The sequence below is a fragment of the Syzygium oleosum genome, unplaced genomic scaffold (genome assembly GCF_021117445.2).
Source record: "Syzygium oleosum isolate NSW1041296 unplaced genomic scaffold, Sole_v2.1 Sole_v2.16, whole genome shotgun sequence".
In the NCBI taxonomy this organism is placed as follows: domain Eukaryota; kingdom Viridiplantae; phylum Streptophyta; class Magnoliopsida; order Myrtales; family Myrtaceae; genus Syzygium; species Syzygium oleosum.
Window position 1 is genome coordinate 4,407,891 of NW_026607500.1, and position 12,617 is coordinate 4,420,507.

Genomic DNA, 12,617 nt, shown 5'->3' on the forward strand with positions numbered 1-12,617 from the left:
CAGCCCTCCGATCAATCCGGGCTCTGTCCCGGGTCAACACCCCACAGGACCTTTCAAAAACAAACTTTCACACGACCCGGGTCAACACCCCACAGGTCAGCCCTCCGATCAATCCGGGCTCTGTTCCGGGTCAACACCCCACAGGACCTTTCACAAACAAACTTTCACACGACCCGGGTCAACACCCCACAGGTCAGCCCTCCGATCAATCCGGGCTCTGTCCCGGGTCAACACCCCACAGGACCTTTCACAAACAAACTTTCACACGACCCGGGTCAACACCCCACAGGTCAGCCCTCCGATCAATCCGGGCTCTGTCCCGGTCAACACCCCACGGACCTTTCACAAACAAACTTTCACACGACCCGGGTCAACACCCACATGGTCGCCCTCCGATCAATCCGGGCTCTGTCCCGGGTCAACACCCCACAGGACCTTTCACAAACAAACTTTCACACGACCCGGGTCAACACCCCACAGGTCAGCCCTCAGATCAAGCCGGGCTCTTCTCATGCACATGCACCACAATACAAAATTCACTATGCTCTTAGTCATATAAATCAATTTCAATCACCACCCTTTCACCAATGTCAATCTAGCACGCCACATCAGTCAACTCAATTCATGCTCCCCACATCGGCCCACCGACCCGACATTCAAGTCAACACATTCAATTGATTCCAATTCACCCACGACGCCACGACAATTCAGTCATGCTATTTACCTCAGTCAATCACTAAATTAGCCACACAATTATCACCACAATATTTCACAAATTGGGCACCCTCAATCTAATTAGCCCACACCTAAATTAATTCCTAACCCGATACTAATCACATCCTAAACAAGTCTAAAATACCCAAAGTACTAGGTAGGGTTTAGGAAGTCACTTACTAGGTTTTTGGCCCGGGAAAAATCGGCTATGGCCCGAAATGGCCCGGTCGGAACGGCGGTGTCTCGGCACGGCCGAGGGCGCGACGGGCGCGGGGCTCGGCCACGGGCTCGGCCACGGGCAAAATTCTCGGTCACGGCTGGGCACGGGCACGGCGCGGGCACGGGCGCGGGCAAACGGCCGGGACGCGCTGGCAACGGGCTCGGGCTCATGGCCGGGGCAGTGGTTGGTCGCGTGGCCCGTGCGCCTTGCCACGGGCCGGATTTGACTGGGCTGGTTGGCCGCTGCAGCACGGCCGAGGGCGAAGACGGCGGCGGCCGGGCGACGGCGGCGACAGAGGCGGCACTGGCGCGGCGGTTGCCGGGCGATGTGGCCGGCCGGCAAGCGGGCCGAGCGACCGGGCGAGCTACAGGCGCTGGTCGCGAGCCGGGCCTGGGCCGGGCGACGGCAACGTGCGGCTCGGTTGGGCTGGGGCGACGGTGAGAGACAGAGAGAGAGAGAAAGAAGCAGGGGGTGGCGGGGCTCCCGGCCGGGGCGGGCCGGTGCTGCCGCCGGGCAAGAAGGCGGCGGCGAGCTCTTGGCGGCCGGCGAGCCGAGCTCGCGGCGGTGGGACGAACGGCAAGCTCGGGCCGTGAGTTGGGGCGGAGGACAGAGAGAAAGAGAGAGCAGTCGGTTGGGGCGGTGGCCGGCGGACGGTGAGGCGGCGGGACGGACGACGAGCTCGGTCGGCGATCGTGCGGCGTCCGGCGGGCTCGAGCAGAAAACGAACCAGAACCAGACGCCCCGAAGAAGAAGAAGAAGAAGAGAGAAAAGGAGGAGAGAGGAGAGAGGGGTGTCAGGGGGAGTTGGTCTGCATGGGTATGGGCAGATGGGACGCAAGCAGGGGAGAAAAACGTGCGCGTCCGGCGACCAGAGAGGGAAGAGAGAGGGAAAGAGAGAGAAAGGGAGAGAGAGGGAGAGAGAGAGAGAGCAGGACAGACGTGATAATGGGGGGAGTGCGTGCGCGGGCAGGAGAGAGAGAGGAGAGAGAAAGAGAGAGAGAGAAAAATTTAAATGTTCAATCATATAAATAATGCGATTAAACGGCCCATAATAAAAACTGACAACGATTTATCGGTCCAAATTAAACCTCGAATATAATAAGGGACAAAGGCCAAATCAATTAAATCAAACTATAGCGAGGGAGGTCTACTAGTCCAAATTCGCACCCGTTCAAAAACTCCCATTTTTCCATTATTCCTGACAATCTCAACGCTGGCTACGATAATATTGACACCGTCCAATTTATTTCGTCCTGAAACTCCCGAAAATCGACTGCCAAGTTCGAGGTCTAAATAACGGCCAGATTTGATCGAGTGCGATTCTAGCGAAATCTCTAATTTAAAATGATAACCGGGAGTGATCAGTTCCCGGGCGAGATTTTACTATAAGCACACTGACAAATTACGCGTTTTATAAAACCCAAAAATGGGCCGAAATTCGGGATGTCACATGTTGCCCCGCTCAAGTTTGTTGAGATGGCATCCTCTGACGAGGACAATTTCTCGAATAATGGCCTTGTTGGCCGCAGTTAAAGCACGTCACTGTCAGGGTCTTGTTTGGGCAAGGGCCGTTCCCATGCCTTTTCCCACAAAATCGACACGCGGCATTGGAGTTGTATGCCTGTTTCCCAGTGCCACTCATCTTGTTCGGTGGAATAGGATACCTTCCTCCAGTCATCTGTCCCTTCCCGAACCGACAATTATCCTGATTAGGTACAAATCGCGATCCAGATGCGGCTGTACGTTCTACCATGTTCCTCTCAATCAGCTGAGCCCGTTCATACAGTTCATCATAATTCTTCAGGTTCAAGGGCACTAGTTGATCCTTGATTTCCGGTTTCAGACCATCCCGGAATCTTCTTGCTCTGTCGATCGGTTCTTCGACTAATCTCGGGGCATACTCTGATAGCTCGGCGAACCTCGTCTCGTACTGATCAACTGACAGATGATTCTGACGAAGTTGTTGGAACTCAGCCATCTTCCGCTCTCTTGTGCAGTCTGAGAAGTATTTCCCGTTAAACGCTTCCACTAAGGCATTCCACCCTGGAACTGTACCTTCAGGAAAGACTCTTCTCTGAGTGGCTTCCCACCAAGTGCTAGCGTTACCCTGCAGCTGGTAAACCGCTAACGTCACCTTTTCTTCTTCAGAACACCTGAGTAAGGCGAAACCTTTTTCCAATTCTCTAACCCAGAGAGTTGCTGCTTCTGGATCACCTATGCCAGAGAACTTCGGCGGCTTTAGCTTCATAAATTGTTCGACCAGCTTGTGCATTGGTCGATCCCCAATCCCGATCCCAGCTAACGGGACATCAACAGGTGCAGCGGTAGGAACAGTAGCAGCTGCAGCTTGGCCTTGAGCTCGCTACCCCACCAAAGTCTTTAGGGCTTGCATAATCCTGTCTAACCTGGGATCCTCTTGAGCCCTTTCTCCAGTACCAATTTGATTTAGAGCTGCCCTTCTCCTAGGATTCCTTTGCTCAGGATTGCTCATCTCGCAGGATTCTCACAGAAATCTATTTTCCAATTCCAACAAGGAAATAGAAGTCATGAACAACCCGCTTCTAACAATAAAATCGAGTAATCAAGCACGGGCACAAGACGTTTTTTTAACTAACTATCCCAAAACTCATCATACCTTATCACTCCAGGTATCGACCAAACTTGGATCGAGCTAACCATGCTCTGATACCACTTAAATGGGGATGTCACGCCCCGACCCTCGAGCGTGCTAACATCCCACCAAGGTCGTTATAAATGCGACGTCCTAGGATGCATCGCCGACCCAATCGAATTACTAACTATTAAACGCATGCGGAAGCAAATTAAAAACTCCCAATCACAACAACAGCGATAGTCAGGAAAACACACCTCAATTTAACCAACATCATCAGCAATACATCGGGTTAATATATTACAAGTCCGCCACGCGGACATTCCCGATTACAACCAGAACAGGTACGGGTTAACCTAGCTCATCTATCTACGAGGATAACCTCAAAAAGTGTTCTCCCTCAAAAAGCCGGTTCCCAAGGAACGGTACGTGTACTCATATCAGATGACCTGAAAAGTAGTTAACAATAACGGATGAGATAAATCTCAGCGAGTTCACGACCTAAGCCTCGACTAGGAAGTCAACTCATCTCGGATGTGCCTAACCCATGCAACGATACATTGATGGCAGACAACTCAATATAGAACATACAGGTACTTCACAATACAATCACAGGCAATCTTACCTTGCCCCAGGCACATGCACACGCCCTATACGTTATGATTCACTGTATGCCATAATAATGCAATAAGTATATAATACAATCAGAATATGCATCAATTTTCTCAAGCACAATGCATTCACATGTGTCCTGATTATAAAGTGAAACCGCTTCGGCCCGTCCCATACCGTGCCTAACAATTTCATTCCATAATCAAGTGCAATGCTACCACAATTTTTCACTCGTATTCCAATTACTACTGCCACACCAGGGGCTACGGCACAACCCGCGTTATTCGCATCAGGTTGGCGGTCTTCCGACATAACCGGGCATCGTCCCGCCCCGTCGGGCACGGCATCGTCTCACCCGACCACAATGACGGCATATCCCATAAATGGGTTCATTCCGAATCCGATTCGCGAATGACTACGTCTCCCCTGCTACCAGCGACGGCTTCCAATTACCAAATTGGGGACACCCGTTAGGGCCACGGCCAAACCCTAGGTTGGCGGTCATCCGGTATACGGTTTTCCGATATAACCGGGCACGAAAGGAACCTTTAGGTGATCATGCACACATAACAACACTCAGGTTCCATCATTATAATTTTCAATAGCCGATGCAAACATAATCCATGCTAATATGTTGAAATACCCAACTTCCACACATAAAAATGTACTAAAATATTCACACATGATTATGCACATATCAATAAATTCCCAAACTTGGCATGCTTCTATATTCAAGTATCCACAACATATTTCTCACATAAAACTTAACAAATAAACCCGACACCTCAGGGTTTATTAATTAAAAATGCGTAATTCTATATTTCACCATAACCAAACAATTCAATTTGGCATACAAACCAATATATAAGGCAAATTCTAGCTTATGCATCACAATTTAAGCCTAAAATAAACACAATTTAATTTCGGAATTTTCACAAAAATATTAATAAAATAATAATACTTTTAATTCCGAAAATTAATAAAATATTATTATTTAATTCCCGAAAATTAATAAAATAATAATATAATTAATCCAATAGATTATCACTAATCCCTAATCAATTAGTACTAAGCGTAATTAACTTAAACTAATCCATCCTAAGCAAGTTTAACATACTAATTAAAGGATTAGTGCGAAAACTCACCCGATTAAAATTCCGGAGACACCGGTGCGTCAGCGGTGGCGAGGGCTACGCTTTGCACGGTTCAGAATCGACATGGAAAGACAACGACGACTGGGTTTCGGCTAGACAGCAGCTTGGGGCGGCTGTTTTTGGCTCGGTGGCCTTGAACCGGCGACGGAAAAAGGCTTGAACGGGCGGCGTACGGCTCCAGGAGAACACGGCGAGCTGCTGGTGGTTCAGTGGTGGTGTAAAGCAGCAAGAACAGCAGCCCAAAGGCTATTCTGCTGGTTTGGCCGAGAAAGCAAGTAAAAGGGGGAAGAAGAGTGAAAATCGAGAGGAAAATGGAGAGATAGAAAAGAGAGAGGAGGGGGTGGACGTGAAATGAGAGAGAGAGTGAGGAAAGAGAGACAAAAGAGAGATATTTCTCTCATTTAATGCAAGCCTTCAAAGTCGTCTTTCATCATTCAAAAATGCACAAAAGTTTTCTCTCTCTTAAATGCCTTTGTTTCTTTGTCATAAAAGCTAGAAGGGTATTTTGGTAATTTCACAAGGTATAAAAATACTTATACGCGTATACGAGCTAGAATTTCATACGGGCTCGTATAATCAAATTTGGGCTCAAACGGATTATGAATGGGCTTGAAAATGCTAATGGGCTCAAACTTGGGCTTGAATTGCAATTGGGCTTGAAATTGGGTTCGATGGGCTAAATTGGGCCACTTGGGTTTGCCTTGGGCCCATGTGGCCGAATCACATTGGGCTTGAGGCCCAATGTGCCTTCATCCGGCCCACTTCCTCGTGGGCTCAAATTCTCGGCCCGTTAAATCCTTTTCCGAGAATTTCGAGCAAATCGATGAGGCGGTGTCCAATAATTTAGTTTTGAAATCCTCGAAGATTCGACATCCAAATTCGAATTCTAATTCGTGGTAAAAATCAATCAATTGCGACTTTAGTATATCTCAAACTAACGGGTGGCTTTTAGGAGTTACGCGTATTCGACTCGTGGTTGATTCGGTATCAAACCACGTTTAAGTTTTCTCGAACCATGGATGATCTTGATTGTTATGTAATTGCGAGGGATCAATCGCTAGTTCCGAAGTACGCGATCATCAGTCAAAGGGTTTAGGATCGTTCGCAATACATACAATGGTCAAGCGGAATCACCCGCGATCCGATTGTATGCTATTGGCGAATCGTTCTATAACCATCCCTTGATCGATCTATAATGGCTCAAAATTGTCCCTCGTCAATCCTTATGGTCGAATTGTCACTCCCTGATCGAGTTCTCAGGTCGTGCATACTTAATTCCCTAACAGCCTTTCCCAATCGGTTAGTCTCTCATGAGTGATCAATTCAGAGCGAGAATTACTAATAGTGCATCGATTAAAATCATCATTTCATTACATTCCGAATAGGGTCGAATTTGAGGATGTCACAACATGATTGCAAAATCCAAACAAGGAGAAGATTATGTTGAGGTGCTTTGCAGATTGTTCGAAAGACTTAGAAAGTACAAGTTGCGATTGAACCCCAACAAATGTTTATTTGGGGCAAAATTTAACAAACTGATAGGATTTGTGGTCAGTAGCAGGGGCATCGAAATAAATCCTTCCAAGATCAAGGCAATATATGACTTAAAACTCCTTCTACAGTAAAAGAAGTGAGAAGCCTGTTGGAGCGATTAAATTACATTGCCTGTTTCATATATCAGCTTTCTGAGACTGCTAAACCATTCTTCAAACTATTAAAGAAAAATGCCAAAGTAAAGTGGGATGCGGAATGTCAACAAGCCTTTGACAAGATCAAAGAATATCTGGTATGCCCACTAGTGTTGGTACCACTAATTGCTGGAGTTTCGATGATCTTATATTTGACGATTTACTATGAGTCGTTAGGAGCGGTGCTTGTACAAAGAAGACCAAATGATGGTAAAGAACAAGCCATTTATTACTTGAGCAAGAAGTTCACAATATCATAAGTGAATTACCCAGTAATCGAGAAAACATGCACTGCATTGATTTGGGTATTACACAGACTAAGACAATACACCCTTAATCACCAAATTTTGCTAGTGACTGAGAATGATCCGATCAAGTACCTTCTCGAGAAATCCTTCTTGGTCGAGAAATTGGCAAAGTGGCAAGTCTTGTTATCTGAATTAGACATCAGAAGTTCATCCCAAAAAGTCAGTCAAAGGATGAGTAATAGCAGACATGTTGGCAGAAAATTCGCAGAATATTGCCAGTCCTGAAGAACAACTTGATGATCATATATGGACACTGGTCGATGATAGATGGATCATGTATTTTGATGGTGCAACCAACTTATCTGGATTAGGAACTAGGGCAGTACTGATATCCCCGGAAGGCCAACACTATTCGGTATCTGCAAAATTGGTATTTCCATGCACCAATAACGTCGCTGAATACGAAGCATGCATTCTTGGCTTACAATTAGCCCTTTCAATGAAGGTAAAAAGGTTGCAAGTATATGGAGATTCTATGCTCATCATATTGCAAACAACTGGTGAATGGCAAACTCGAGATGCCAAGCTAATTCCTTATCACAGATACTTAAAAGAGATGATAGAAAGTTTCGAAGAAGTAACATTCGATTATCTCCCAAGAACTCAGAATCATTTTGCAAATGCTCTTGCAACTTTGTCATCCTTACTACAAGCTGAAGATGGTATGGATATAAAACCATTGAGAATCAATATTCTTGAACAACCAACTCATTGCATGATGGTTCAGGCAGAATTTGACAATAAACCATGGTATCATGACATCAAAATATATCTTCAATCGGGAGAATTTCCTGAAGAAAGCCAACCAGGTGACATGAGGTTTATAAGGAAGATAGCCAACAAATTCTTCCTCAGTGGTCAAATCCTTTTTAAGAAATCATTTGATTCAACCCTACTAAGATGTGTGGATGCTACAAAAGCTGAACAGATCATGAAAGAAATTCACGAGGGTGAATGTGGACCGCACATGAATGGACATCTTCTAGCCCGAAAGATTATGAGATTGGGATATTATTGGATGATAATGGAATCAGATTGCATCCAACACGTGAGATGTTGCCATCAATGTCAAGTTTATGGAGACAAAATTAATGCACCGCCAAATGAGTTACATCAAATGTTCGAGTCATGGCCATTTTCAATGTAGGGCATTGATATGATTGGTCCAATCAACCCCAAGGCTTCAAATGGGCACCGGTTTATCCTGGTCGCTATTGACTATTTCACTAAATGGATTGAAGCAAACTCCTACACGAATGTTACTGCCGAGAATGTTGCAAGATTCATCAGGCGGGACATCATTATTAGGTATGGAGTTCCAGAAGCAATAATTACGGACAATGACTCAAATCTAAACAACAAGATTGTAGATGATTTATTCGAACACTTCCACACCCGACATCTGAACTCATCTCCATATTGCCCACAAATGAATGGAGCAGTTGAAGCGGCAAATAAGAATATCAAGAAGATACTGGTCAAGATAGCCGAAAATTATTGTGATTGGCACGAAAGGTTATCGTATGCTCTGATGGCATACCGAACTTCAATTCGAACATCAACTGGACAACCCCATTTTCCTTGATTTACGGAATGGAAGCAGTGCTACCTGTTGAAGTAGAAATTCCTTCATTAAGGATACTATCCCAGTTGAAGCTTTCAGAAGTTGAGTGGATTCAACAAAGATATGAACAACTCAACAAGATCGATGAAAAGAGATTAAGAGCTATATGCCATGGACAAGCCTATTAGAGAAGAGTGGCTAAATCCTTTAATCGAAAAGTGAAACCGAGGAATTTCAAAACAGAGGATTTAGGAGTGAAGAAAGTCATCTTTAACAATTCAGATCCTCGTGGTAAATTCACTCCGAATTATGAGGGTCCATACATTGTCAAGAAAGTTCTTCTTGGAGAAGCATTGATTCTTGTAGATATGGCAGGAACAGAATTGGCCTATCCTATAAATGCAGATGCTGTCAAGATTTTCTACCCATGAAATGAAGACGAACATTGAAGAAGAGATTTGGGTTACTTTAGAACATGTACAATATCATGCATATCATGCATACCATGCATTTCATGAACATGTTTATCTGTTTTGCAGAAGAAAGCAAAAGAATCCGAACCAGTTGGTGATTTCAGAATCCCCAATGGAGTTATCAAATAATAGAGGAAAGTATCACTTCCAATTCTATTTTCCATTGATATCCTCTAATGTGCTTTCCTTTTTATCATCCCCAGGGAAACAAAGAAAAGGGAGCAGCAAAAGAAGAATCCCCAATGGAACCAAAGCAAAAACATGCAAACAAGAGGGATCTTGGTAAGTTGATCAGATAAGTATCCCTAAATCGTGAGGACTTATACTAAAGAAGTTGTCTTTTTAAGAGAAAAAATGAACTTTTTGTTCTCCAAGCGGAATAACACTAAGGCTGAACAAAACAAAACAGATTGTTTTGAAAAGAAAATACCTCAGAAATATTTCAATCAAAAGTTTTGAAACACGCTTTCTTTGAAAATGCACTAAGCATCAAAATTCCCTAAAAGGGATAATTTGACAAAAGGCTTTGAAAGATTTCATAGAAAAAGTTTGGATCAAATCGAATGGAAAGACCTTCAAATGATAAAAGGTAAGCCATATCCACACACGTCCCTTATACACTCAAAGTCAAAATGTAGAGGTGAGTGAGAAAAACTCATTCGAAGGAAATATGGGATGTTCGCAATGATTACATGGATTGAAATGATGAATGGCAGTCATTTCACTATCCCAAACACATGCTTATCCCTTGTAAACCAAATTTGAGCCGAAATAGTGGAGATGTTTTTTCTAAAACAACCCTGTTAAGAACCACCCCACATTGGGGCAAACCAGGAGGTTTGTGATTGACAGTTATGGAGAATAGGATCAAGAAAGATTTTATTGCATATTCTTGCACCAATCTTTCCGTGATAACTTCAGATAAAATCATATAGAAGCTCAAGACATCCCAAAAGGAAGAAGAGCACTTTATTTCCTATACCCAAACACATTACCTTTGGCAAAGCCCAATTGAGCATGAATATTCATTTCAGAACCCTAAATTGGTAATCATCTCTTCACACTGGAGCATGAGCATATAATCCACTTTAATAGATAAGAAATAAAAGGGTATGACACAGAGTCCTTAGAACTCAAAAAGGTCAAAGGCAAAAGAGTCTGGGGCATGAAAAAGCAGTATGCCTGGTAAAAGCAAGGCCAAATGCCCGAGAAAAATGAGAAAGAAAAAGAGAGTTCAAAAGAAAGCTCAAAATGACAAAAAAAGTCATGACAAAGCAAAGTCAAGATCATGAGAGATCATATATCACAACAATTGAGAATGAGCAAAAGAAAAGAGATTGTAATGAATGTTTTAGGGGACTCTGATGTTCATAAAAGAAAGATCCCTAATGAGCAAAAAAAGAATAGGTGGTGATGCCAAGAAGATCACCAATTTCATAAAAACCTTGAATTCAAATAAATGAGCCTTTTGAGCCTACTCAATACCAACAATACAACCTCTCCCCAAAGACTCTTCAGATTGGGATGTTGAGAGTAGAAACATGACTTTATGACAAGAAGTCATCACTCAAAGAAGTGTATGCGACAATATCTTGTCTTATCCTTGAGGTTCTTAACTTGTAGACCCGAAGTCAGTTGTGACGAAATCCTTTTTCTTGGCCTCAGAATGCCTATCCTTTGAATAGCCATTGACCAAGCCAACATTACAACCTGTTGAAAGACTTTATCGGATCAATTGGATTGTATACATTGCGAACATCTCCGAACACCTAAGGATTGATTAAGAGAGACAAAATTGAGGGATATCAAACAAGTCCCCTTTCAATCAAATAAAGAAAAGACCAAGTTCATAGATTGAAATAAATCCTTTTTAATGAAGGTCTTCCAAATGATCATTCCAAGCATTTCTTGAAAGATTGTAAGCATTTTGTTCAAATAATTCCTCAAAAAGGAAATTTGATTGTCTGAAATGCATTAATGCAAAGAATGCAAGTTTCCAGGCTAGGTTTCAAAAGTTTTTGGCCAACTTAAAACCAAGTTTTCAAACAGTTTGTGGCAAGCTAAGAAAAAAAACCACGCTTCAAACAATTTTGATTAATTTCAAAACCACTTTTCAAAATAGTTTTTGGTCAACTAAAAAAAACACCATGCAAAGGTTAGTGAAACCTCAAAATCACATAACTCACGGTCAAGCATTCATTATTTGAAGTCTTCCCGAAGTCCTACCGGTGAGGAACCACTAGGCAAATTCAAAGTCCTACAGGCGAGGAGCCCCTAGGCAAATTCAAAGTCCTACTGGTGAGGAACCATTAGGCAAATTCAAGTCCTACTGGTGAAGAACCACTAGGCAAATTCAAAGTCCTACAGGCGAGGAGCCCCTAGGCAAATTCAAAGTCCTACTGGTAAGGAACCACTAGGCAAATTTTCAAATCCTCAGGTGAGGAGCCTCGGGTGTTCATAGCTCGTGGGTTCGTCCTTAAACAACGAAATCAGAATAACCATCATAATCATCACCGCCATCAATTCATGCCCTTGGACAAGTAACAAAGAGATGCCCACAAACAGGTAAGTTTCTCTCCCTCAATCATTAAGAACCTTTCAAAATATGTTCTGAAAAAAGAACCTTTGGATTATATCACGAATTTCAAAAGCAAGATCCCTAATCAGTTATTGTGAAATTTCCATCTTATTTTGTTCATTGAGTCAACTGAAAACTCAGGTGTCACATTGTCTTTGAGATCAACCTCTAACGAGCTTAATCTCAAAGAGGGGCAACTGTTGGCACCTGATTTTTAGCTAATTTTTTTTTTTCATATTTTAAAAAATCTCAAAATTAGGACTAGGAATCTTGGCCAAGCCTAGAAACCTATTTCTAAACCAAAAACTAATTTTTTTAGCATTTTTCTGCATTTTTCCTTAATTTCTTTTAGTCAAAATAAGTGAGAAAATCAAGAAAAATAGCAAATGGAATCAGAAAATTCCATAAAAATAGCCATTAGTCTTATTTTAAATCCAATTGCATGAATACATCATCAATTTTGAAAAATCTTAATCGGGTATATATTTTTTTCCCAAAATTGGGCAAAATTAAACCCGAATTGAACCGAAAATGCAATTAAATTTTTTCTAGTCATTTTTAAGTCATAGTGTCTTCACAATAAATGATTCTGGGACCTTGAATTTCATAATGGTCGGTCCAATTGCACAATTTGACATAAAAATAAAAAAATCCCCAAAATTTAATTGAAAATTAAGAATTTTGAACCCAAATTGG

General features: G+C 42.9%; 1 protein-coding gene across 1 annotated transcript; it reads right to left on the reverse strand.

The window, feature by feature from the left end:
- Positions 1–2,395: 2,395 nt before the first annotated feature.
- LOC130140119 (uncharacterized) lies at positions 2,396–3,205 on the reverse strand. The gene has a single exon (XM_056318665.1). The coding sequence runs from the start codon at positions 3,203–3,205 to the stop codon at positions 2,396–2,398; it is 810 nt and encodes a 269-aa protein (XP_056174640.1).
- Between the last annotated feature and the right edge of the window lie 9,412 nt (positions 3,206–12,617).

What these genes read in the sequence shown, in the direction of transcription:
- LOC130140119 (XM_056318665.1), bottom strand. Translation starts at nt 3,205, where the DNA reads ATGCACAAGCTGGTCGAACAATTTATGAAGCTAAAGCCGCCGAAGTTC.